At 39.6% G+C, this 27,297-nt stretch overlaps 1 protein-coding gene across 2 annotated transcripts; it reads right to left on the bottom strand.

Annotated features, from left to right (window-relative positions):
* Positions 1–7,519: 7,519 nt before the first annotated feature.
* GOLGA5 (golgin A5) lies at positions 7,520–26,635 on the bottom strand. 2 transcript variants are annotated; one of them, XR_006165180.1, is made up of 14 exons: positions 26,514–26,635; positions 25,122–25,737; positions 22,066–22,296; positions 20,787–21,006; positions 20,099–20,222; positions 19,067–19,270; positions 17,708–17,878; positions 16,950–17,078; positions 14,877–14,975; positions 13,326–13,551; positions 11,947–12,052; positions 10,578–10,641; positions 8,166–8,913; positions 7,520–8,135 (listed from the first exon to the last, which is right to left on the bottom strand). XR_006165180.1 is itself a non-coding variant. In XM_042791183.1 (13 exons), exons 2-13 carry the CDS (start codon positions 25,684–25,686, stop codon positions 8,833–8,835), a joined length of 2,220 nt encoding a protein of 739 aa, XP_042647117.1. In that variant the 5' UTR covers positions 25,687–25,737; positions 26,514–26,635; the 3' UTR covers positions 7,520–8,832. The 2 variants fall into 2 exon arrangements, 1 of the variants encoding a protein (XP_042647117.1); XM_042791183.1 differs by having other exon boundaries at positions 7,520–8,913.
* Positions 26,636–27,297: the final 662 nt, after the last annotated feature.

Below are 27,297 nucleotides of genomic sequence, written 5' to 3'. Positions count from 1 at the left end.
CAGCAGTTGGTAATGCAAGCACCTAAATTTCCTGTCTGTCTTGACAAAGCTGCATATTGAGTCATGTTTCCTGACATATTAATAAAAAGGTTCGGTGCGTGGGAAAGGGGGAACGGGTGGTGTTTGTTCCTGCAGAGGAAAAACAGAGAAGCACCTTGGAGCCCACAGAATTTTCCAAGCGTGTTTCTCTTTGCTTATTTAAGAGCTTTATTTTTTTTTTTTTTTTTTAATAAAAGCAAGTTTACAGAGATAGGAAGACAATAACAGGCAGCGCCATTTCCTAGCTTGTTAGTGCTGGATAAAGGTGACAGGCCGAACAAAATCATCCCTGTCCTTATAATTTTCCTTGTTTGATTGCTTACAAATAAACCAGCTTAATAAAGTCTCTGAGATATAAATGCCACATGGCCATATTGACAGGAGTGAGGGAAAGGAGAACACAATAATCACGTTAGCTCTATCCCTCAGATTAGTTGCCTAGATAAAATATGCATTTACCTCATTCTAGACAGAAAAATATCATCTACCGACCAGCAATTTAGGCAGGCATGATGCTGTTAAAAGCCAGGCCTGGCTGATCCTAACTAGGTGGAAAATACGAGACCCACAGCCCCGCAAAGGATGGGCTCCTCTTCCCCTCTGCAACAGCAGCCCACCATGGTGAGGCTTACACCCCTTCCTCCTTCAGCTCCAGACAGAAACAGCTTCAGGAAAGAGTGGATCTCTTTTAGTGTCCCTTAAGTATGTTTCCCTAGGACTCAGCACATCTGTATTTTAAAAATTCCACCGGGGTTCTTTTCTCGCCGTGGTTTCACCGTAACCCATGCAGCTTTAGCTGCAGAAGAGGTCACAGCTGGAGGATGCAGCCTGGACCCTGCTGCCGGCATCCCACTCACTGCTGCCTCATCTGCCCCTCAAGGACACCTCATCCTAAATACAGACTTGGGTCTTATCTTGTTAAAGGTCTGTCACAGTTTAAACCAAACAAGCTCTGTCTTCATTCTCTGCCAAACTGTAGTTTCCAGGCCATAAGAAATTATTGAAGTAACATTACACCGGTTCAGTGGGGAGAAACCAACAAACCCAACTCTAGCCTCAGCTCAGGTGAAATAACATGACACCAGATTTCTTTTCTAACACCATGGCATTAGTAGCTGAAATCAAGGCAACAACACTTGCCAGAACTTTTTCATGGTCAAGCATTGAGAAATACTTTTTCAAAAACATAAGCACCTACCCAGGGAATAGATCAACTCTGGACTTAAGATGGTAAGGCCAAAATCTCAAAAGGGTTCCTACTTAGGCACTCAGAAGATGCCTTGAGAGATCTGAAGCTCTAACCAAAGTGCAGCCTTCCTGAGGGATCACCAGATGACATGTGAAGGGGGGTGTTGCTCAGAAGCACGTTGGGTTCCAACAGCTCCATACCTGAGGTCAGTGGGTCCTGAGGTTGGTGCCTGGTTGTTGGTTTGGCAGCTGTGATGGCTGATCGGTCTCCTCTTCCCCGTGATGAGGAGAACAGAAACAGAGTTTCCATGGGCCAAGGATGGTGCGGACACCTTCTCGTCACTTTGCTTGAAAGATCCTAAGGGGAAAAAATGTACAAGGAAATGGATACCTCCATACTGCTGCTAACCTAAACCCATCATTAATGAAAAACGATACATTGAGCCTTCCTGTCATATGGGAAGAGGCTGGAGTATTGTGTGGCCTTGCAAGGAAAGGCAAGGTAGTCTTTGTGAATAAATTGAGAGGAAACTGGTCAGACTTAAATGCACACATTTTATCTACGAATCCAGAGGCCAGAGAGAGCACCAGATGCTTGAAACTGCCTGCTTCATCCAAGTGGAAATCAAGGCAAAGAAACGAATAACTGCTGGGAAACACCACTATTGTGAGCTGGGCCTGGCCGTCCCAGAAACTTCCCTCGAGTCACAGCTGAGCTCCTTTCAGCCTCCTTCCCATGCATTGCCAAGTACTCGGCTTTGGGTATAATATTTATGCTAAGAAGATAATTCATAAAACTGTATTACGACATTTCACACCAAGCTATTTTGGGAATAACCTGAGCAGGTATTTGATTCAACCTCTTCTCCCCCGACAAAACACAAGGTCTTCCAGGTTTTATACTAAGAAAAATAGTAAAGAAATACAGTAGCATGTATAAGATTCAATGAGATGAATGTTTCTAAGTGGATGCACCATCTCATCCTACTGCCTCCACAGTGCTGGAGGTGGGCAAAGCCAGGGCAGGGCAATGCTCACCCAGACGCAGCGGTGATGGGCTTTGTCCCTGGCTGTGTTTACAGCCCAACCTGGGCTGCGAGTGCATAGCCCCTACCAAAGCAGCAGCTGCACTCCTTGCTTTTGCTGAAGTCTTTTGTTACATAACTGATCTCTGTGTGAACCCTTGGGAAGCAGCAGATGCAGGAAGTTCAAACCGATGCTTTCAATAACCTTGGATTAATGATAAATAGTCATGTATAACTGATACAGGTGATCATACAGCTCTGCTTTATGCTTATGGAAACGCCTGTTCAGGCTGCAAAGCCAGGCCCCCAGTCCTTGGACAACCTTTATTTCCCTCCCTGACCCCTGCAGGCACAGGCAGGATTTTTGGCCTGTGAACAGGCCCCATTGCTGCCTGGCCCTGGTGGGTGTTGAGCCCCTGGCTCCAGCAGCAGGGGCAGCATCACCCCCGTGTTCTCTACAGGCGGCACTGCTTCCCCTTCCAGCTTGGAAGCAGAAGTTTGGACAACTGCCCTTATTGCTATCCTGAAAAAAAAAAAAAACACCGCGTGCAATTAGAGATCCCCCCCCTCTGGCGAGGTAAGGGGCTTTATGGTCACAGATGTCACAGCCGAGCCAGGCATGCCTTGGTCCTTGATACCCCGCTGCCTGGCACGCAGCAGCCTCTCCCTCTCCCGTGACTGCAGGTGGGGCCACCTTGCACTTGCGATGCCTGACGGGGCTCTGGCAGCAGCCTGGGGCAGCCACCCGCCGCGGGGCCAAGGTGCCGTCCACCGTCTGCGTGGCTCTCCGGAGAAGGGGGAACAGACGTGGCTCTGTGAAAACCAAAGCCCCCGCTGCTCCTCTGAAGCAAAGGCTGGGAAAGCTCCTATGTGAACAGCTTGTGGCCAGCTGAATGTCCCGTAAAGGTCAAAGTCATGGCTCGCTAAGTTAAAGGGGCCCAGAAGAATCAAGGCTTTCCAAAACAAAATTCAGACTCCTTCCTACAGGTGCATAAGTATGTTTTTAGGAGATCTCACTTGGGAAAGTCTCGATTCTGCATATCCATTTGGCAGAAACTGGTAAACAATTCAAGCTATAATTCAGCAATACAGAGAAGCTTTGAACATTAGCATGAACTGGCGAAATACTAATTTCTGCTCTTTGTTTCATCTGCTGCATCTGTGCAACGTCCCAAGCTGTAGCAGTGGGAAACGGAACTGGAAGGCTCCCCCCCAGCTCGTCAGGGATGCTGTAATGGCAATGGCACACTCATGGGCAGGGATCTCCTCAAGCACCTACCTGTTTGGGCAGAAAACTGGCATTTCCTATCTCTCATCAGGCAGAATATGTTTTCTAGTTACAAATTAAACACTAATTCTGAATCATTCTGTTTTCTTGCCACTAAAGATATCAGTGCAAATGCTTTCAACAAGCTTCTTAATTTTTTTAATGGAGCAATTTAGAACTTAATTACTGCTTGAATTTGCATATAAAAATTATCTCTGTTCTAGGTTGCTGTGAGACACTAGTGTTAAGGTGATACTTTCTTTGTAAGTTTTTGAGAAATCATACCACGTACATTAGCACAAGACTGGAGAAAGTGCTGTCTTCAGTAATGTTTTGCTTCACTATGAATGCCAAGATAGACTCCTTTTCTGTGTCAAAAAACCAACTTTCACTCTATCCCGTTCCTCCAAGCCCAGATCTTTCTTATATCATATCAGGCATTTTGCTGCAGTTGATTAATTACAGCTTTGGTAGCAGTTATAGTGAATGAGAACATGGTTTTCTTATCACTGACCTTTACCAAACACACCTGCTTGACTTTGCAGAACATCTGGAGCCCATTCACTTGCTGCTACAGAGTTCAAAATCCCACATATTTGTGTCCTCCTCCAGTTTCTCTTCAACAAATGTGGACTCAAAATACAATTTTCTTGATTTGAACTGAACACGCAGACATGAAAAGCTGCACATGAAACATCTGTCTGAAAAGAGATAAGCTTCAGCACAGGAAAGGTCAATTTTAGGCAAAACACCCATCCATATTTCTGATTCCTTGATTAGAAGAGCCTGTCATAGCACAAAAAGGTCATGCCTTCTCTTTTATTATCTTTTATTTTCTCACAAGAAGTGTCTTACATGAGATTTGACCTGCCAGATTTTTAAGCACATCATTAGCAGATATTTAATCATAATCCAGCACCTTTTGTTTTTTCCCTCCAACTTGAAAAAGTGTTTCTGTGCTCCCAGCCCAAGATTTGCCCTCGCCTTGATTCACTTATACCTCGTATCTATTCAACAGTTCACGACTCCCTCAGTTCCTGGAGCTGCCTGTAGTACTGGACACTTTCTCTGAACAGCTTTTGCTTACTCTTTGATGCGCAAGCATTTAATTCAAACAATATTGGCAGGAAGCAACAATAGGTAGGGGGAGCTCAGATTATTCCATTATTTGTGGCATTCAGTGGTGGGGTCCGGTTCTGCCAGCAGCCCAACATCAGGTACCATATAATACAAATTAAATCAATAAGTGCCTATCTGAAAGGAAACTATATATCTAAGAGGATTATTTCTATGAGTGCATGCACATGAATGCCTACTAGAGTAATACAGATAATTTGGGGAGCTACTATTCATCTCTCATAATTTCTGTTTTGCTGACATCTCTCTGCCTGTTGCCAAGACAAGGCTTTGTAAACTTAAGCCATAGCGCAAGACGGTAACAATCAGAGGAAAGCAATTGAAATTCTAATGAATTCTCTGTATTATTCATAAAAATTGCCTTACGGTTTCAACACCTAGCAACACATTTACAGCAAATTTATAACCAGGCTGCAGTCGGTCAGCGCAGGAGGAGGGAAGCAAAGAAATCCATTCTCTGTGGTAAAGAAACGTCTGTCTCTATACTGATGAGAAATTAGTAAATTAATTACCGTGCGAGTCTGATTTCCCCCTTGTTAATGTTATCTGCAATAAAGCAATAAAATCACTTCCTTCGTACAGGGTATTGGTATACATATGGCTGACCTAGCACAGTAAATAAAGCAGAGAGATCAAATATCGGCAAACCAAGGTGTCAAAGAAGAGTTTGTTGTCACGTGAGGGCTTGTGAGTATTCACACAAAGCCCTCTTCCACAGAAACCCAAATCTGGACCTAACTGAACATGTACCAAGACGACCAGCATCTTAAAGAAATAGGCCTTTTCTAGACTGCAAAATATCGGATAAAGAGCCGTCTTGCTCTCGCTACCTCCTCCGCCTGAGCAGCTCCCACCCTCGCCTGCGGTCCCCCAGCTGCCCACCCCCCCAGGGGACATCTCCTCTCATCCCTTCCAGAAGGGTGGCATAATGCACTCTGTCCTTCTGACCATAGCATGGAAACTGAGCACAAATAGGGTGGGGGAAAATAAATATAAATAACTAATGCTCCCCATCAACCCTCTCTTCCTCATTTTTCATCTTTTTGACTCTTAAGGTGTACACTTGGCTCCCGGAGCAGTTTCAGTCCTAGAAGGAAGGAAATGAAAAAAGACTTTTCTTCAGCCACACAATAGTCTATTATGCTCTCAAGGCAGTGAGATAAGGCAGTTGGGAGACAGAGACTCCTATTTTCTGTGAGTTATTATGACCATTATTTCTTGTGCTAGGCTACAGAGCACAGAAAGATAGGCTCAGCATTTGTAAAGTATTTTTAAAAGCCCTAAACTGCTCTGCTGGTCTCTGAAGTAATTTAGCTGCTTAGTTTACTTTTTAGTTTAACTGTAGTAGTATGATAGTCCCTCAAGAACAGACTTGGCACTTGGAATATCCTCCTGCCACTTAAGATAGAGGCTAACAGAAGCTTCTTGTTCGCACCAAAGCCATCTGTTCGGTAAAGCAGCCTCCAAGACCATTAAGAGCTGCTGGTGGAAACGGTGTCCTTATGGCACCTCTGACCCGTAGCTGTGGCACACTTCGCCCATCTATACAGATGACATCAGAGCCAACATCACTAGTCAGAGGCAGGAAATATATCTGAATGTTCAACTCGAAATTTTATATTCGGACTCCATTCAGGTCTTGTCTGTTCTTGCTCTGCACCCTGTGCAGCTTATTAACACGAATTATGGGGGCAAAAATCCAGTGTGTTTAAACAAAAACCTTAAGGAATAGTTATCTGTATTTCTTTTATAGCTCTGAAACAGTTTAACACCATAATAAAGGCTTTACATACTCTTATGCTTTAAAGGTGTTTGTATAAAGTAACATAGCCTTTGGTAGCACAGTAGCATTTGTCTTCTCACCCCATGTTACCCCCCACACTGAACAGCCCTTTGTCTGGCAAGGAATTGTGACTATAAGCTGTCTAGTTCCAGATTTTATACTAGGTGAAAACAGTGATTTCACACAGCTTGGTTGTTAACATCTCACCTTTTAAAAATCAGAATATAATCAGGTTCTCAAGCACCTGTGACCTTCTTTTACAAGTACTTATTAAAAAAAAAAAAGGAAAATTAATAGATGCTAAAGATGGGAACTGAAATTGCAAAAAGAAAACTAAGTTATACATCATTTCATGGACAAGGAATAGAAACAGAAACATCTTTGCAACACACACAGAGGTCATGAACACAAGGCTGATGCTACTCAGGTACCCTGCACTAGACACCGTTCTTAACTCTAAGACATTACAGGGGTCCACACTACGTAAGACCAAGCTGATACTGAAATACCAGAGCCTAGTTCAAAGGCAAAAGTTGGCAGGAATCTTCCAGTGCTTACCCCTGTAAAATTTCTAGCGTAAAATCTGGAAGAACTGCAGAAAAGAATGTTAATCTATGATAAAAGGGTTCTAGAAGCACCGTAGTAGCTTTAGGAAGTTACCAAAAAAAAAAAGAAAAAAAAAAAAAAAAATCTGTGGATTCCAAGCTTATCTCTGCAAAAGAAAAAAAAACATATAAAAAAAAAAAAGAGAAAAGAGAAAAACATAGGGAGAAAGGAAGCAAGAATCAATCTGCAGTTAGTGTGATGTCAGCAAAGCTGTAACGGGTTTATACCAGTAAGAACGTTCCCCCCAGATTATCACAATATACTGGAGTATCTAAAGACTCGGTAGGTTTGGAGGTTTTAAATGAAAAAAATGCATGTGTATAGAAAAAGATGGTACAAAGGACCTTACCTGATCTCCTTCTATAGCAATCAGCTCTCCCCAGGGTTCAAAAGTTTGATATCAGAATTGAAAAGAAAACAGGCAACGGGAATTAGGTAAAGGGCAGCAAAGGTGACAGAGGGCAGGGACACAGCTTACAGTAAATGCTCTCTTTTATTACTTAGTTCATCAAAACATTTTGGTTTCCTCTGCAAGATCTGAATCAGAGCAGCAATACAGTCGTTTCTCTACTGTAACATTTCCATAAGAGTTAGCATGACAGACTTCACGCACAGGACCTGATGCTCAGTGTGTCCAAGTCACACGAAAGCTGAACCACATTCTTAAGAGCAGGAGTGACAAATTGCTCCTAGTCATCTTTTCATTACTCAGCTTTAAGCACCACACAAGAAAACAAGAAATTTCCTAGGGAAAGAAAGTGACCTTGTATTATTATCCATTGAGAATTCATAATTACAGAATGCCATGGTCTAACAACAGAACTGTTACAGTAGGTTTGGTTTGGTATTATGGGGTTTACGATAAATAACTGATGAGGTTTATTAGTATATTTGGTAAGTATTTAGCCATGAGAAATTTTTGATGTTCTGACAGATTATATATAGAAATAGTCTTAATTAAGTACCCAAAGCTTTAGAAAATAAATATTTTGACGAATGTAAGATCTGATGAAGACATGTAGTAATGAGAGAGATATAAGAAAATGCAGTCAAAATATATAAATTTCAAGTGCAAAAAGAAACATTATTTCTAAAGAGTTTGAACCTTCTTTCTCAAAACCATCCCTCTCTCTCTCTAATAAAGCTAAAATACCAGCCTTTAAGTAGGCAGTGCCACTATTCAGCTGGCAGGGAAGATAGATCTATTGCGCTAGAAGTACAAACCTAAGAAGAATGCATAATATTTTATTTTTAAACTTATTTACAAAAAGACATTGCACCAATTCATTGTCCTTTTTTCAGTTTAACATGTTAAGGAAAAGTCTACTATTTACAGAGTTAAAAACAGAAGTGCAAAAGACTGAAAGAAACCAGAAATAAAGTTTATTTCAATTGCTAAGTACAATTTGCTACCTGACCATAGCCCACATCCAGTGTGATCTAAAATAGTTTGTATCATATATATCTGCAATTTCAGAAATCCTTGCATTTCTCTGTAGGTGCAACCCTTATCTTTTACACTAACCACCAGAAGGGTCTACGTAAAATGTAAAGGCTAACCACAGCTTAATAGCTTTACTTCTCCAGGAAAGTGACGCTCCTTTAGGTAAATTGAAAAAGTTACATAGTATTATACATGTATTTGAAGAGTAGTGATAAATCAGGCATGATAGTTTTCATTCTTCCTAAGAACCGTGAGGAAAAGTTTGCTGCTATTTCTGGACTGATTATTCTAAAGACACTGCCAGTCCAAATTACATTAGCACAGCATAAGGTCCTGCCTCAGTCTATCTGCCACTGGGACTGTCATGATGCATTTCTGGGGTGTAGGTAAGTAGAACAATCATGACCCAGAGATGAAGTAATGCCTGGGAAAAGAAAAGAAAGAGTTAACTTACCAGCACTGACAAACATTGCTCACAGCAGCAGTAAATATGAAAGCTCTCAAACAGAGATAATAAAGGCTAGTTTTGTAGAAATATTTTGATTAAATATTTTTTATATGATTCAGATACTCCTAAAAAAAAAAAAATTCTTATTTACACAATGAAATGCTCAGTCAGGTTCTGAAGAAGCCATTTGCAGAAAACTAAAGATTTTACACAAATAGCAAAACTAAAGTAGCCTGGTTTCCTACAGATTTGTCCTCTGGCTTCTCTTTCCCTCCATGCTCCAGTAACCCCAGCTGTTCTCTCTGAAATCCAGCCTCCAGCCAGTACCTTACGCGATCTGCCTCGAGTGACTGGTGAGCCACTACTCCTGCACTAAGCGGCTGATACCAGGCTGGGTAAACCAGCTGAGCTCTGCTTTCCTTACCCCAGGCACTGATTTGAGGCATTTTTATGAACTTTTTAGGAATGTTAATTCTTATTCAAATTTGGCTGAAACTATCCAATTAGAATAGGATCTGCTGGGGGTGCAACAAGGGAGATAACTGACAGAATGCATAAGCCACATTTCCATAAGAAAAAAAAAAATTAAAAATCAAGTTACAAAAGTTACAATAGTCATAGTCAAGGTTCAAACTGAAAAAAAAGTAACTGCCACTGAATTCCCAATATGCAGCTCCTATACAACCATCATTAAGTTTCACATCAGGGAGCAGCTTAGGGGGTAAAAGTCGTCAGTGCTTTGGTACAAAGCATTTTATTCATATATTGATGAGTCAGTCATGAACAGGGTAAAAGAGAGGTTAGTAATTAAACAGCTCTGCTGCTTCCAGTACCTAACAGGCTGGAAGAAGCAATTGCAGGAGGAAACTTATTTCCTTTATTCACGTGTGTCTGTCTGTTTTACATCCTGAAACAGTGACAGTTGTTCTCAGAAACTCTGTTCAGAAGTATCATTACACCTTCTTAAGCAACATTTTTTTTTTCATTTCAAAGACTCAAAAAAGTTCAACTAGTGCAGTATTTTCAAGCAGGGTAGACTGTACACCTACCTTACCACAGGACACCTAAACTGAGAGACATCTGCCCTCCAGTGGAAAACGGAGGAATTTCATTTTTATTAACTACAAGCCTGACAATCTCACCTGGTGTAGATGAGCAACTTTCTACTAATTTAAGTCTAGCAAGAAAAAATTTTCTTGCTACTTTTTCAGCTACAGATAAGTATGATTATTAGCCACTGAACAAAAAGTGCCAAATATTAAAAAAGTTATAACAGATGTCATTTTCCTAAATGCATTGCATGCAGATGTGGTGGGTAAACCTTGGCAACAGGTCACTGTTGTTCTGTATTTCAGAACAAAAACTCTGTTCTTACAGTCTTTCAAATGGTAGTTACATAAATGTCTTTAAGACTGCTATAATAAGAATTCCTGGGAAAAACTGAAAACTGCCAAGCAACATGACTCCAAAATGCTGTTACTAAGTACTACTTAGTCTGCTTTACCAAAAAATACATTACGTTGTTAAAGTTAATTATACAGCCTTTCAGGCATCAAACATCTTGCAACTTAAGAAGTATTATATAAGCTGACTATAGAAATCCTGCATTAAACTTCTTTCTTTAAAGAAAGCTTACTCACCATGTAAATGATTACAAAGACTCTTGCTATGGGATACCGCCTTAGAAAGATTCCCAGCCGAATGCTACACAAGAGAAACAAAATGCACAAGTTAGCACTGAGCAATAAATTCCTGTTCCTTTGATTCCAATCACCACAAATTCATAAACATCAGCTGATGTTACATACGTGCCTTTGCTTCCACCTTGAATTTTACTTCATGCGTTCAAGACATTAAATGGAGGGAGAAAATTCAGAATTCAGACCATAAAACACGTTCTCCTAAGTTTTTCTGTTACATGCTAGGCTCAGAGTTGGTGAAAGGGAGTTGTACAGGTATTTTAAAACTCAGAAATATGCTATATATTTGTCAAATTTTGTTACTTGAGGAGCTGTCATGAATCTTTCAAAGATTTAAGCAACTTAAACCTTAGATTCCTTTTTAAGAACTGATAGATCACTACCATTCTTGTATTTCATTAGATGAAAAAGACATGGGTTTTCAGAGTTTACTCCTACAGTGCTACAAAGCATACTGCATTAGATGTGTGCTCAGCAACATCAGTTAAAAACCCCATGCGTGTACTGAAGTGAGTATGATACTGCCAAATGAAGTTTAGTAGCAAAACATCACATATATTAGGTCCCAATCATAGAAATTCTGATATTCTTCACAATGAAATTAAAGTACCATGGAAGCACAAAGGACTTTCTATCAAGGTACCATGCTTTCAAAGGATTAAAAAGTATTATTTAATTTTGTTTTCTATTGGTATTAGATTCAAGTTTTGGGCCAGACCTTTGTTAGGAATACTGACAATTAGCCTAACGGCTCAGAAAATAGATCAAAGCAAGTCTTTTGCTGGTTCCAGAATGATTTTTGTTTACTAAATCCTTGAAGAGATTATCCTTCAAGGTAAGCAGCTGCACTGGGTCAGAACCCAGAATCTTGTCTCCATCAGGATGCCTAAACAGGAGTAAAAGAATACATGTGATACTCCCTGTAAATGAATACATGCGTTACTCCCCACTACTACATTCTTACAGTGTTTATCTCTGACAGAGTCAAAACCTCTGAAAGTGAAAAAAGGTAGAATATGGGAATGAAAAAGGTTAGGGTGTTTTGTACATAATTTAGTGATTCTCTTGTATCAACATCTACGAGAGCATTGCTTAAATAATTGACTACAATTTGCAAAAGCCCAGGGATATTAATATCATAGGAAAGCACAAGTGAACTAGGTCAACATTTAGCAATTTATACCGTACAGTAGCTTCATTATTTTTTTATATTAACCTTCATAAAAGCAATTCAACGCAGAAGGTGCCACCTGAAAACTGCAAAAGCATTCCAGCAATTACAAAATACGTTCCCTTAGGACACTCTTACCTAAACTGATCTATACTGCTGGCAGCTTTGCGAACTCTCCCGTACATTCCTGCCATGTTAGTATCCATGTCACTAAACAGGACAGGAACGTTACGCATACGAGTACCTATTTGCAGGGAAAAGCAAAAAAATCTCATCAGTCTAAAACCAGCTAAGTTGTTAAGTAAAACAAATTGATAGCGTATAACAAAGATCTGTAAAAATAATATAAAAATAGCGATTAATCTGATCTGTTAGCATCATTTTACAGGGGATAGAGGAGTGTGTTTTGAGGGTAGGATTCTTGACAAACTTACAACCAAGTCAAATGTTTCTTCAACTTTGTATATTTTTAAGATTTATTTTAGTTTACTAGATGGACATCTTGGTATTCAAGTCTGTCATGTAATAACAGTTCTCTTATTAGGTGTATAAAATGATGGGTTTGATACTGTCACTGTTTCTCCATTTGTTTTTATTTCTCATACAGTAAAACTTTGATGGCATTCCTGATACTAAATGGTATATTCCAAACATTTCTACTTTATTTATTTTTTTACTATGTATCAATTTTATTAAAAGAAAATTTTCTCAGGTATTGTTGTCTTTGCACAGCTAAACTTAAGCTTACTGGAAGTTATCTAAAAACAAGCTAAAATTAAATATATTTCAAATCTGCCAGTACTCCAGCCTTATTTTTTTAAAAGTCTTTCATAAGCAGAGAAACAAAAGTCCGGATTGTCATTTTACACCTCTTACTAATTGTCCATTGCTCTCCAAGTTACTTCCTATATATACAAAATTACAAACTTTGACTTTGAAAAGTAACATCTCAAAACCATGGATCAACTGCTGAGATTCTCCTAGAGATACAAATGATTGCTATGCAGTACAGACAAATCAACCTCAGCAGAACTACCATATTTTAAACTGCTTTTCAAGAAAAGCAGCAAGCAAGGAGGAAACTGATTTCAACTAGAATTCTGATCAAGTCTCAAAAGTAAGTATTCCAATCTTGCTCACCTCCCAAACCCTTTTTACAAGAGAAGACTTATATCTGGCTTCTGACATTCAGTTTAAAACCCAAAAGACAGACTTATTTGCACCTGTGACAGGATTTGTAAATATGATTGTTCCGACAGTGCCACAGCATTGAGAATTAAAGATGAAATTGGCTTTATTAAGTTTACTTAAAGTAATGTACATATAAAAAAGAGCTTCTACTTAACTATTTTTTTTTTATGAGACTGGCTGCTGTTGACAACATCTCTGGCATAAGCTGAATACTTTCAGCACTTTTTTTCCTTATCAACTCAGACTTTCAGGAAAAGGTATCAGGAAATATAAAAGCCTGAACTGCAGAAAGAACAGAATTTGCAGTGTTATGATTCCTTATTTACCTTCAGCACCATCAATGCCTGCCATATTAATGGAAGGTCCATTAGCACTAGTGCCTTGGACAGCCTTCAACTGTTGCTCAAGTCGTTCCAGTTGATAGACAAGTGAGTTTTTCTCTGTGCTCAGGCTCTCTAACATAGTTTGCTTCTGAATTAGTGTTTCCGTCAGCTGATGAAGCCGATTTTCTAATTCTGTCTGACTACTACTGCTTAGAGCCTTGTTTGTGAGCTAAAAACAAAGCAAAGAAAAAAAAAAAATCAGATTAAATTCAAAGTCTGACTAACTGATATATTACGAAACTCTAAAAATCTAAGCCCTCCAAGAACCAAGTTATCCCATCACAGATTTTTTTACAGGATAATACTATAAAAATGATCACCAGTGATCACAATAAAGAAGAAACTTAATGTTGACAGTTGCTAAAACAAGATTTTACATGACACAAGAAACTATCTAAAAACATATTCCTAAGTTTTCTACTTCTAATCATATGAACATTTCTGTATAATCGTAAGTTTGATCACAAAATTCAATGCTATGCCTCACAGCTGAGTTTAAATGGTAGGCATGACAACAGCAAGATAATCCAGTCTGACTATCATACTTGCAACTTCACAAAACAAGTGTGTATGTAAAGTGTTTTCAAGTGAGGAAGGAAAAACTCAGTACAAACCAGGAGAACCTGATGCCATTCTACAGGAAAGCTCGAATGAAAATGGTGAAAATGCAGAATACGCTGCAGGAGGATTGAGGAGCACTGAGGCAGAAAACATGATTGTACTAGCAAATAGAAACTGCAAGGACAGCAAATGAAGACATGGATCATGTAATTCAATTTGCAGAAAATATTTAAAGCAAATGGGAATCCCCAGATGAGCCATATGTGCAATAGCTCATCTATTCACTACAGTCTTGGACTGCTGCCACTTGACGCATCATATACCACAAAGATGTAGCTTCAATGATGAAAAAACATAATCATCTGGAGCCAGAGGCAGTGAGATATCAAAACCACAAATCAGATGCATGCACCAGGGCAAGTGCAGATAGTCCTAAAGCCAGCATTACCAGAAGAATCATCTGCCAACAGGCTCAAGAAATTGGTATCACAACACAACACTTTCCAAATCTTCTGACAGTCCCACTGCACAGCTGACGACACTTGACTCTAGACTATAAATTTCTCTACATATAGACTACTTTTCAGTACGCTAATATAATTTACACAAAACAAGGCCTATGCTTTCATGCTGCCCGAGAAGACTGTAGGAGCTGGCAAGTATCAGAAGGTTCCAAAAGGCATTAGCCTGATTCAAAGAAAATAGGTCCATAAATATATTGGCGGGACTTAGTAGTGACTTAAAACACTGATGTCCCTAATTCAACTGCTGATGCTGAATGAGTACGAGGGAGTGAAGAAAGCAGCCAGGCTCACATGCTGGCCCCATTGCCACTGGTAGAGCCTTTATGTTTAAGTTTAATCAAATTAATAGTTCTCATCACTGTTTTCATAATTGAAGGTGACAAAGTTAGTTTCTATACACACACAGTACCTGATTTCTGAGCTTCTGAATTTCTTCCTCTCTGTCTTTTACTCTGCTTTGCAAAGTATTCTTTGTTCGATACAATTCTTCTTCAGTATAATGGAGTTCCTGCAAAATTTATCACATTCACAAATAAAAGATTTTATACGTATATGTACTTCCAGAGACATTTTCTTATCTAGAGTTTCAGAATAGAACACGAGAAGACAATATGCTGAAATCAAATATAAACTGAAATTTAATCTTCGTTAAATGTCTGGCTAGGATGGGAATGAGGGGGGAAAAAAAAAAAAGAGAGAGTGCCGAGTATGAAGACACAACCTACAAGATGTATCAAATTCTTTTGTGGAGACTGACCTAATATAAATACTAATCCAGACTAGTTTACCAAGAGTCACCCAATTTCATTAAGACTGTGATTTATCTTCCTTATACTTTCAATGTTTATTTTATTGCTATCTTGAAACAATGTCAATGATGAAACTTAAACAATTAGGAAATGCCTTGATGGGGAATCTGTATTCCTAAAATAAACCCATCAATCCAACATACCAGTTCTTATAAGTGCTTAAAATCCTTTGGCCTATCTATCTAAAATTCTGTATGACACACATCTTCCTTTAAAATTTAGGATAAAGTAACACAACAGATGTGAAAGGGGAAGGAATATTAGTAGGAGACAGCTTACTAAGCAGTAAACCTAACCATAAATTTTGTTATTCCCATGGTTTAGCGTCTATTTTAACTCTGACTTCAAGACCTGTCATGCTTATCTTTTAAAATAAGACAGTCTTCAAATCACTGTATCACTTCAACTGTCAGTTGCTACAGAAAACAGATAATCTTATTCTCCCTTCAACCCACCAGATGTACAAGAAATAACACCTCTACTTATGTTCCATCTTCAGTCTCAGAAACCTTATGGCACTAGTTAAAGGCATTCCCAGATAGAACAGATCATAATTGTATTAAGTATCAATGCACACAATTACTTTAAAAGCAAGTGCAAATGTGTGTCATCAAAAGGAATACCTCAGTTTCTATAATAACTGATAATGTTGGGTTTGGGTTTTTTTTTTAATTCACCTGACTTTTTCCATATGTAGTATTGACTTAAAATACACCTCTCAGAAGGGCAGGAGTAACAAAATACACTCTACCATCTGCTTTGATACAATAAACATCAGCTATCCATCAAGAACAGACCTCAACTTCTGCCTTTTAATTAGTTCAAGCTGCTAGCATCTCATTAAAATGTAATTTCTGGAAGGACATATAATCCTAGAAGATAAATTGTTCTTAGCAGATAGAGTGTACTCTCCTGCTTTCCTCATTATTAATTCTCTTTACATGAGCTTTTTCTTACAGAGAAATTTTTTAATAGGATGCAAAGCATTTGTCTGATTCCTACTGAATAGTAAGCTTGTTCACATGAAAGGTGAGTTTTCCTGTTTCCCCCCCTTTTTAGCACAAAACTGCTTAAATCAAAGGGGAGTTTACTTAAAAAGATAACACAATATGACAAAATTCATTAATATAATTTTATCACCAATTTGATTGAGCAGTTTGGAAGTAACATTTAGATTCAGAACTGAGCAACAAGTGGATTAAAAAAAAATAAATCTACAAACTGGTACTAAAATAACATTGGTTTATGAGCTAAATCTTATGTAGTAATTGAGCACAGGAAGTTGCACAGTAATCATTTTTAGTATTTGAATTTCCTGATGTAAGTACCAGTTACAGATGTTACTATATTCCTATTGTTTGGTTGTTCCCCTGCTGAATAAAATTCAGGATCATGATCAATTTTGTGCACTCCCTAGGGTCACGTTTATTCTTTAACAAATCAGTGAGATCTCTTTTTATCAGGAGTATCCAGAAGGCCCTGTCCATCGCTTAGTACTGCTTGTGCTTTGTTTGGCCTAGCGACATCCATTAAGCATTTGGGGATTTCTTTGGCATACTAGACAAAAAAATAACCTCAGTACTGGATAAGCTACTCTCTTATTAAGCCAAATGCTTTACTGATGACACCACGAGGCTTAAAATAAGATCAGTGAACTTTCAAAAATTCTGTACCTGTTTTTGCCGTTCTAGTTCAGCTTCTGCCTCTTGCTTGGCCATTTTTTGTGCCGCTAACTGCTCTTGTAGGTCTTGAAACTGCTCTCTCACTGACTCAGCTTCACTTACCTGCTGAGTCTCCACATCCTGAAATGAAATATTACCATTTCACTAACGTTCAAACAACACTGCAATCTGTCATAGGTAACAGCAAAAAAAAAGTCGTATCAGCAATATTGGTTCAAAGGAAAGTGAAGGTGAGGGTGTACTGAATAAATGACACTTGGTCATTTTATACAGAATACTTTTACTAACATAGTAATAAAATAAATGCATTTTGTGAACATAAAAAGCCTCCGCTTTTTTCTTTCTACAGGATAAAACTGTGTAAAGTGGGTTTCCGTGCAACTGCTGGGTTGAGCCAATTATGCCAGCAGATGACTGATTACAGTTGCTTCAAGGATTAGTAGTAGCCCTTGCAGAAAAGGATATAGGTGATCTCTACAGAAATCACTATGCTTGTTTGGAAAGAAACGCTTCCCTCAAAGGGTGCACACAGTAGTGAGGGAAGAGAGAAGTGGTACTGCAGTACTACTTCCACCACGAGCTGAAAGAAACTGGGTATTCAATAGGCACTTGTCTCACCTTGAGCAAAAGTTGGCTTATTTTAATATTAGGTCAAATAACCACTAGAAGCAACAGCCCTAAAGTATTCAAGAAAAGTCCTTTGTGCACATGCTTAACTACAAATACATGGGTACATAAATCATAGTTACCTGCAACTCTATTCTCAACTGTTGCATTTGTCCCATTAGTTTTTGTATTTCTTCTCTCTGAGTGTCTCGCTCGTGTCTCAGTTCTTCTAGTTCCATTGTGCTTGCAGTATTGCTATCCAGGCCTTCAATACCAGAGCCTTCTTTTAAGCTGTTTATCAACTTTTCTTTAGACTGAAATAATAAATCAATATATTATATATGGCAGTAATTAACAAGTGCTCCACTAGAATATGCCAAAATGACTTTGCTCTAAAATTCAAATGTGGACATACAGTAAAAGAACTGCCTTTATCTGTTCTTTTAGCCAAGCTATTATTAACTCTACACATTTTAAAATGACAATGTTTCCCTACTGATATTTTCTCTGATTTCCTGTATGCCATGAGACTGGATTTACTGGAAGGCTATGTTTGCTGAGGAGCAGTCCAGCTTTTCTCTTTAGAAGTGCCTGGAATGTTAAACATGTCATGGGTAACAATTTTGGCTTTCCAGCTACCATAAGAAAGAAAATGGACACTAACAGACAGTAAAGACAAAACTGACCCCGTTCCAATCCATCCTTTCTCCTGCCAACAAGGCCAAGTAAGAAACAAATACAGCAATAACTCTTCTGGGAAAGAGGATGAACTATTTTATTCAGAGTCAACCTAATGTTAGCTTGACATTAAATTCTGATCTCATGTTTTTGTATTTATCACAATGATTTAAAACTTGTCCTTGGATATCACACTAAATTAACTATTCTAAACAGAGACCTTTACCTTCAACATTTTGCTAACCTTTATAAACAAGACTCAAACTGACCATGTTTGGACTTGGTATCTTTGACAGTTTAAGTAGTATAGAACTTACAGAACTCTGCACAAAATACCCGATTTTGCCATTGTTTATATAATGTTGATCACATACAACCTTTCATAATATATAAAAATTTTTTTTTGGGGTTACACATAAGTATCCATTATATGATATGCTTCACCCTCGAGAATAGAGCAATATTCTTGACTCAAGACTACTGGGTGGGTAACAAATTGTAGGCTATATCTATTTATCTATTTGCCCAAGATTGGACTCTTGAATGCGGAACACATTGACAGATGTTGCACAGTAAGTGCAATTGGTTGACTTGGATTTTTCTTTAAGTTCAGGACCTGAACTTCCATTTCAATTACCTAACTCAAGCTGTAAACTCAAATTTACAAAATGCAGACTGGTAGCTGTTCTGTATAGGTATCATCATAGATATGCCCCAAAAGATATTACAGGTCACATGAAAAAAAACACGAATTAGATCATTTGAAGCATAATACCTTATAAAAGTGTCCAAATCAAACAGGACTTGTTTACAGAAATGCTTACCTGTAGTATGCGAGTAGCTTTCTGTTTATAGTCTGTCAGTTCCTGCTTTGCAGATTCTAGATGGTTTTTAGTTACTTTGACTTGCTGCTGAAGCTCATCAGCTCGCCTCTTTTCATCTAAATACTTTTTTTCTGCTACGGTTATCCCTTCTGCCAAGCTCTGACGTTCTGCTTCCATTTTACTTAGACGAGCCGCAAACTCATTCTATTAGCAATAAAGAAACAATATTTTGTGTTTAAACACAGTCTCAACTTTAACCTAGAAAGGAAAAAAGAAAGTTTAAAAGCAACTACACATGACACAACACCTCACATCTATCACCTCCATCTTAAAGATGCGTTAGTGCTATGTGGAAAGAAATCCTGCTTGCTTAAACAAGTGCTAAATGTCAGTAAAAATATGCACTTCTTTCCGTCAGCAGAAATAGTGAGGGAATAACAATCTTCCCATTATTCATGTTTAGTTGGTAAAGAAAAAGCAAGCTTTCCCCTCAAAAAAATATTATCAAATGCAGTCTGCCGTATTTTGATGTACTTTAAAAAAAACGCAGACAGATGCTGATGAAGATTTTCAAAGATACTATTATACATAACAAAGGCCAAACTAAGTGTGAAAAGCAGGCTCTAGCAATGAGGTACTCACATCTTTACCACAGAAGTGATCATCCAGCTTAATATGCTTAAGGTTACATATTAAAATAGCATAACAATTTGTTGTGTAACAACATAGCATGGAAAATTGATTACTGATTTAGTTTTAAAACATGTTTTAACATTAAAGTTAGTATGGAAAAAAACGGCAAAAAGTGTCAGAATTAATCCTCAAAAACTTTTACTCAAAAAGCTTTCAAAATAACATATAAAAAGTAAACTAGTGTCACAAGGATACTTGGTGCAACAGACAGCACATCCTTCCAAACACTTAGTACCCTGCATAGGAACTGAAGTCAAGGGGAAGAGAGAGCAGTTGGAACCTCACAGATTTGATCTCAAAAGTAGAGTCTGAAACTCTTTCTCACTCTCCATGTCTAACCTGCATTTGTTTGTAACTTTCTTGCTCTCGCTTGAGCACGGAGTCTGCATCCCGCAGCCTCTCTTGAAGAGTTTGAAGGGCTTGATTTTGCAAACTGCTCCCTTCGCTGTGGTCTTGTATTATCCTGAAAGAGTGAGATACATATTAAATAAAAAAAGAAGCCTAGTGTGATTTTCAGGTAGAAATATGACTATCTGGTTTTCAGAACAGCTTTGAAAATTTACCCAGTAAATGACTGAATATGGCTGGCTACAGGCGTGAGGCCTGGAGTTAATGACTCATGCATCTCTTCCCCGACCTATATTCTGGAGTATCCAATTGCCAACTCATATCTCAGCACTAAGGTAAGTCAAAGTATTCATATTTGTGGATAAGCAAAAGTATTTTTCAAACAAAAACATTTTTATTGATATCTTCAGCTTCAGGCCTCTGACACAAACACTTTATATAAAATGGATCTCAGTAATCAGGTGACAATTGCCCCTATTTAATACTCATTTGAGCCGTTCCCACTGCCAGCTATGATACAGTGGGCTCAGAGCAAACTTAATCCTCATTTCAAATCTTGATACAATCCTTTTCCCCATTAGTTTATTCACTTTTATTCTTAAAGAAACTAAGTTATCTACCTTGAATTGTCAAACCTATTACTATTTGCAGAATTATGAAGTATGTAATTATGAAGTACCGTGATTTTTCACTCTGCAATGCTTCCAATGCTTCTGTCCGGGCACTTAAGAGCAGATCAGCTTCTTGCAATCGTACTTTCAGCACAGCTAGCTGTGAATCCTTGGCACCAACAGCTTCTGTCAGATCATCCACTTGAGCTCGAAGTTCTCTGACCATCCTGTCACTCTTTGAATGGTCAACGTTCCACTTCTCGACCCTTTCCTGGGATTTGTTCAATTCTACAAAATAAGAATTTTCCTTAAAGTTTATAAAAGTACGTATTTCAACGCCTTGTAAACGGTCAGGATGCACACATCACATTTCTTAAAGGAAGCGATTAAATACAACCAAGTTGAAGTAACACTGAAACTTTATGAACAAATTCCAGACTGTCTGTCAGAATACGACCCATAAAATTTTGCTGATAATCTCAAAACAAGGCATTTCATTCCGTGCCACATTGCAGTGGATGAATTTTACCTGCCCCACCCCTTGCAATGGACTACTGGTGAATAGCCCTGTGCAAGCAAGCCTTTGGAAACCTCTGCATAAAGCACCCTGTTCAACTCAACGTGACAATAAGCTCAACCTAAAAAACAGCAGAATACACCAGTGTTGAAATAAAGCCCAACTACTTACTGAGGCTTCTGTTTTTAATCAAAAATCACATAATAAGCTTCAATGGAAATTAAAATTCTCTGGCTCCTACAGCTACTTTGAAAAAAATGTGGTCCCTCAGTTGTATGCCTAACAGGGGCAGTTTGCTTTGTGTTTAATCATTTGTTTTTATATTCACAATGTTTATATTTGGCATTTCATTTGGTTTTGAGAAAGCTAGTGAAGTCATACAAAACCACTAAATTTTTTATCTTTACTGTCAGTTTCAAGTCATCAGGTTATAGCTTACAGCCAGAAAGTGGTCAGATTTTAAAGTACTTAAAGGAATTTACTCACTGAAAAAATTAAGTATTTTTCAATGATCTTTAAGAAGCAGGAAAAATATTTTAGTACTGTTAACATTTGCTAAAACAGTTTTAATAAGATGTAAGTTTTGGAACTAAGTTGATCACATCATTTTAATCAATATTTGTTATCACCTTTGTAGTTGAACAAGACTTTTAGTTTCTTCCAGCTCGTTGTTCTGAAAACAATAATAATTTTGCTTGGTAAGTCATATATGCAAATTTAACTAGAAAGACTTTATTAGAAATACAAAACACTAATACAGAAATAGCATTCTCTTCTAGTTCACTAGCATTTTAGTAATGTGTTACACTTTAGTTTCCAAAGCACAGTACCTTCTTGTGTTTCTTTGGACCTCTGAATTAATGAAGCTATTTCCTGATTTAAAGACTGAACTTCATTCCGTAGCAGCTGATTCTCCAGGCGAAGATTGGATAGCTCATGTGATTTGAAATCCTCATTAGCTGAAAGGTTAGGATTAGTTACTACACTTAGTGATGAATCCTTCACGCCATCCCCTTGTGCTCCCAGTGCTCCCAGTCCAGAGTCTGAACTGTCTGGAGTTTCTGTACAGAGAGATGCAAGTTAGAATTAATATATGTATTTGTAAGTTGCCTTGACAGAAACTGCAACTCTACATTCTGCATCAGTGTTTAAGCGCATAATGTAAAAATTTTAAAAGCAAAAAACCATCAGAATAACTTATGTTGAAACGGAATATGGAGATGCTTCTCCCAAGAGACTTGCACAAAATAGAACTATTATACAGTATACATGCATCATGCAGTGTTTTTGTTAATGCCGCAAGGCAAGACATGAAAATTATAAAATTTCTTATTACATTAATGTCAAATTTAGGATTTCAATAGTAATACTTTTTTATTACTATGCTGCCCAGAGACGTCTTCAGAAGGTGAGAGCACAACAGAAGAGATTGAATATACACAGCAGCTAACCAGGGAAACTTTTACTACAAGTTCATTCTGGTTTTCCATTAATATTTTTGATTTCAAGGATGTAAATTTTATTTTAAAAAATCTTTTCAGATGACTATACTTAGTCATTTTGATATCAAATACGTAGCTCAGCCACATAGCTACATATTGTAGTTATCTTTAAGCAAAGAAGCATTTTAAGAATAATTTCAGTCAAAAAATCATCTGATAATTCTGCATTAATAATTCTCTCAAAATATTTTTCTCAGAAGCACTTTTAATATGAGAAATTGAGTTGCAGTGATTTGAAGAAGCGTGATATTTCCTTTCTCTAATGGAAAAATAAGGTAGGTATAGTCTGTCAAACTGTTAAAAGCTTTCTGCCAATACAAACTGTAGTCCTCTAGATTATGGAAACAAAGGTACAGATTTTTCTTTTTTTTTTTTTTTTTTTAAGAATCTTAGAACCTCAGTGTAAACAGCAAGGAAGCTTCTAGCAGTAGTCTGAATAGTTCCTTACATGGAAAGAGGATCCAACAGCCTTCCCTCATCATGAATAAACACACAGAGAGCATCCTGAATTAATACTGTGAAATTGATATACCCACTGTAACAGTCTTGATTCCAACATGCAGATAGTTGAAAGCTTTTCAGCAGTGTTAAGATAAAACAACATAGCACACGAGCAAACAAGCAGGCAACCCAAAAAAATATTGCTTCTGAATTTAGTGTATCCCAGATTAGTAACTGCTGAAAATCCACAGGGACAGAATGCAACTAATTCCAAGTAAGACTGCAGTTCAGCTGTCACAATGTTATTTACTTCACCCTGTGGTCACCAACCAACATGCTCCTCCTTCCTTGGTACCACTGCAACAGCTCCTATCACCCAGAGCCCAGGAAGATGGGGCAGATTGTTAATTCTGAACAACACACTGAAAAGTAGCAGCAGGGACAGCAGCATTTCTTCCGCATTTTCTCAAACTCCTTTCCTATTTAAATGGTTCTAAGAAGTGTAATTTCTTTCCTTTTGATTTATACAATTTCCAAATTATCAGACAATTTATCCCCATTCCTTTGTCTGGAAAACTCCATAGACTAACGATGCTAATGAAGCAAAACATTAGTCTTTTATAGCACATATTAGATTATATCCATGGCAATGTGCAAAGTATAACATTAATTGGTCTTGTCTATAGCTAACGTGTCATAAGCTACTTCAACCAAACAGAACATTTAAATGATACAGATATATTTATACAATCAACTCTGAAACTAGCATGCTCAAACCCCATGTTGTAATTGTGTGCTTCCTCGTTTGGCAGCTCCACAATGTAAACTCCACTCAAAAATCCTCAGAAGAAAATTCAACATGCCACACTGAGCAAAACAAATATGTTCCTTAAACACCAATCAGCAAGGCCATGTAGCCTTGTTGGTTACAGCCTGTTAGCCAGGTCTAACATATCTGAATTATTATTAAACCCTACTGAAAAGTTACTGACACAGAAATACAAATACATTCACATCTTTAGAAATCATCCCTTTTTGCATCCAAAACTTTTCAGCATATTTAATATAGTAAGTAAAAAATTGTAATTTACAATGTTTTACATGCTCAGAATACTGAACAAACAATAAAGTACTTTAACTACATTATTAAGAAATAATATAATAATTTGCTTCAATTTTATAGAATAAACAACAGCAAAGTGGCACAGGAACAGCAAGGACCGGGTATAGACTGGACATTTTGACAGAGAACACAAGTTGTTCCTGACACGTCCCAGCCACACTCTCCTCTGCCCCAACTTTTGATCATCTGACCTGGAGGCTCTTTGAGGTGTCTGGATTCAGACTGCAATAATGAACTGCTTCTGGCAAACCCAAAGGCTTTATCTATCTAGCTCTCTCCCACCTGTACCTCTGCAGCAGCCTATTCACATCCAACTTCCCACTCTGCAGGATAAGCAAGTTTACCAGCATATCCCTCTTCCATGGTGGAATGAAGAAAACCTTGTATCACCCCACATGCTGCACTGGGCAACACCCAACATCATCTACGAGCCCATGAAAGTCACTCAATCTCCTATGTAGCAACAATAGGTAAGTGTCCCTGAGTGATCAAACAAATGCAGCAGCACCTCTGCTTCTAACTGGGGCTGCATGGGGGCTGATGAAGGGTTAGGTCATAGCTCAGGGAAGTCACAGTGGGCAGTAGCAATGAGGCAGACTGAGAACATAAAATATTTAGGTACTAGTTATGCAGCTTGACAAAACAGCATGGTATCTAAGAATACCCCAGTGATGAAAAAATGTGAAGGACCCTCCTGTACTCCATACATTTGACATACTATCACTAAATGTTTCATGAAGTGACAATAAATCCATTACCTAGCCTTACCCTAGACATACTTGGGTTTTAAATATCTCTAGGTTCAATACTATTTAACTACCATTGCCTTGGCTCCTCATGGAATTATCTTCAGTAGTTTTTGCACTCTGTGTACTGGTAGACACAGAACTAATGCTTGAAGTCCTAGAGTGATTTTGAAGAACAGGTGCCTTGCTCTTCTCTTTTTTAGAGTCCATCCTTCCGTTAGGCTCCTTCTCTGAACTATTGAGAAAATCAAACAGCAATTCATCATCAGGTTCCGACTTTTTTCTTCTCACAAAATGTGAGGCAGCTCTGGGTGTGGAAACACTTTCTACTGGAGAAGCAACCTCCGAAGATGTCCTACGTGCTGGTTTAACATTTGCTGTTCCTGCTAGGATTGTTGCCTTTTGATGTTTAATATTATCAGCTGCTGAGGAGATGTAAGCTGCTTTGGATGATGTCTGGTATTTCAGGTCTCCAGTATACTGGCGCAATTCCGAATATTCATTGGCAGAGTCCAAATTCTTATTATCATAAACTGCACTGCTTGCTGTGTCTTTTTTGCTCAGAGCTGATGCTGCTCCTTGATCAACTCTGTTGAGTAGATCCTCTGCCTTTCCAGCGAGATCAGCAAGCCAAGACATGATGGATGGCTGTTGATAAACTCTATAAAATTAAGATTTCGGGACCATATGCTGCAAAAGACATAGAATTATTACAAATCAGACTGGTGGTGGTAAGGCAAGATGTATGGGTTACCTAAACAACTGTTGCGTTACACTATTAGTGCTGTAATTATCTTCATACTTTTCTCCTACTCACTCGGTATTTTGCTGTTTTGGTAACTGATGGAGGAAAGCAGACAAAACCAAGGCTTAGCTAGCAGACCATCATATCTGTTTCTGGCATTAGCACCTGCTACAGAGCATCCAGCCTGCTAATCAATCTGCAACAACAGAAAATAAAGTCTTCTTGCACCTGACAAAACCAAACTTAGTTGGGGGAGGAAAAGTGGCCAGGTGCTTATTACAGGAACAGATAATGACAAAGCCTTAGAAGTCTGGCCTGCAGATTCATAACCTGGATCAGACAGAGGAACTTCTTCGCAACTTTGCAGACTGCTGTCCCTTCTGTGACACCAAGACGGGGGGGAGGGGGGATACTTCCACTGGCACCAAGGGCCTGCGAGACCACACTGGCGACGTGCGCCTCTACCCCAGCTCCCGGGGAGGGCTCCTTCACCCCGGGGCGGGCTTGGGGACGGTCCCTTGTCCGAGCACAGCCAGAGCGGGAGGGGGGAAGCGCCGGGTCAGGGGAGACCGGGCGGGAGGGCGATGCTCAGGGTGGCCGCTACCTCCCCCCCCCCCCCCCCCAACACCACCTTCGCGCCCAGCCCTGCCCCGGGCCTCCCCGCCAACCCCACCCGGCGGCTCTCGGGAGCGGCGGAGGCCTCAGCACAGCCCGGCCTCACCTCCTCCCAGCGCAGGGGGAAGGGGGAAGGAGGCGACGGTCACGGCGAACACCTGGATCGGGCCCGGCGGCGCTACCCCATCTTCCGGCAGACGTGGCTGCCTTCCGGGACGCAGTGCGCAGGCGCAGGCGGCGACGACGGGGTGAGGGGGGGGGGGTGTGTGTGGGCGGGTGCGTGAGGTGGCAACGGCGCGCCAATCCCCGCCCACCCCCGCGGGACCACGCCCCCCGCCCGCCCCGCCCGCCCGGCAACGGCCCGCCCTGAGGGACGCGGCGCCGGCGCTGACGGTCCCTCCGCGTCTGCGGTGTGGGGACAGGAGGGGCTGCGGCCCCGCACGGGCAGGCGTCGCGGAGGGTGTTCGCTGTGGCTGTTAGAAACATCCGCGAGTGGTTTTGCCTTTCCTGGCGCGGGGTTCAAGGATGACGGCTGACAAGTGGCTGCTTGACCTGGCAGAAACTCTCGCTGCCTCTGCCCAGAAATGGCGGGTGACCCGTTCAGGGTGCCTCTGGGTGCGCTCCGGGCCTGGGAAGCCCTTCTTGTCTCTGCTCCCCAGCTTGGGATGTCAAGACCGTTGTTCAGGCCCACTGGAAAAAAACACCTTGGCCTTGATATTGCCAATAAATTACAGGAATTCTGACCAGAAGAAACGACATGGGCCATTTGTATTCTGTTCTCCACAGCCTGGGGGAAGATGTGAAGGGAAAATGACCTGATAGTCAAGGGCAACTGTAAGATACCAAGGCGCGTGGGACACTGCCCCTCCTCAATATGACACACACACACC

The sequence above is a fragment of the Tyto alba genome, unplaced genomic scaffold, assembly GCF_018691265.1.
Source record: "Tyto alba isolate M040663 unplaced genomic scaffold, T.alba_DEE_v4.0 Super-Scaffold_18, whole genome shotgun sequence".
In the NCBI taxonomy this organism is placed as follows: Eukaryota; Metazoa; Chordata; class Aves; order Strigiformes; family Tytonidae; genus Tyto; species Tyto alba.
This window is presented reverse-complemented; position numbering and strand designations above follow the sequence as displayed.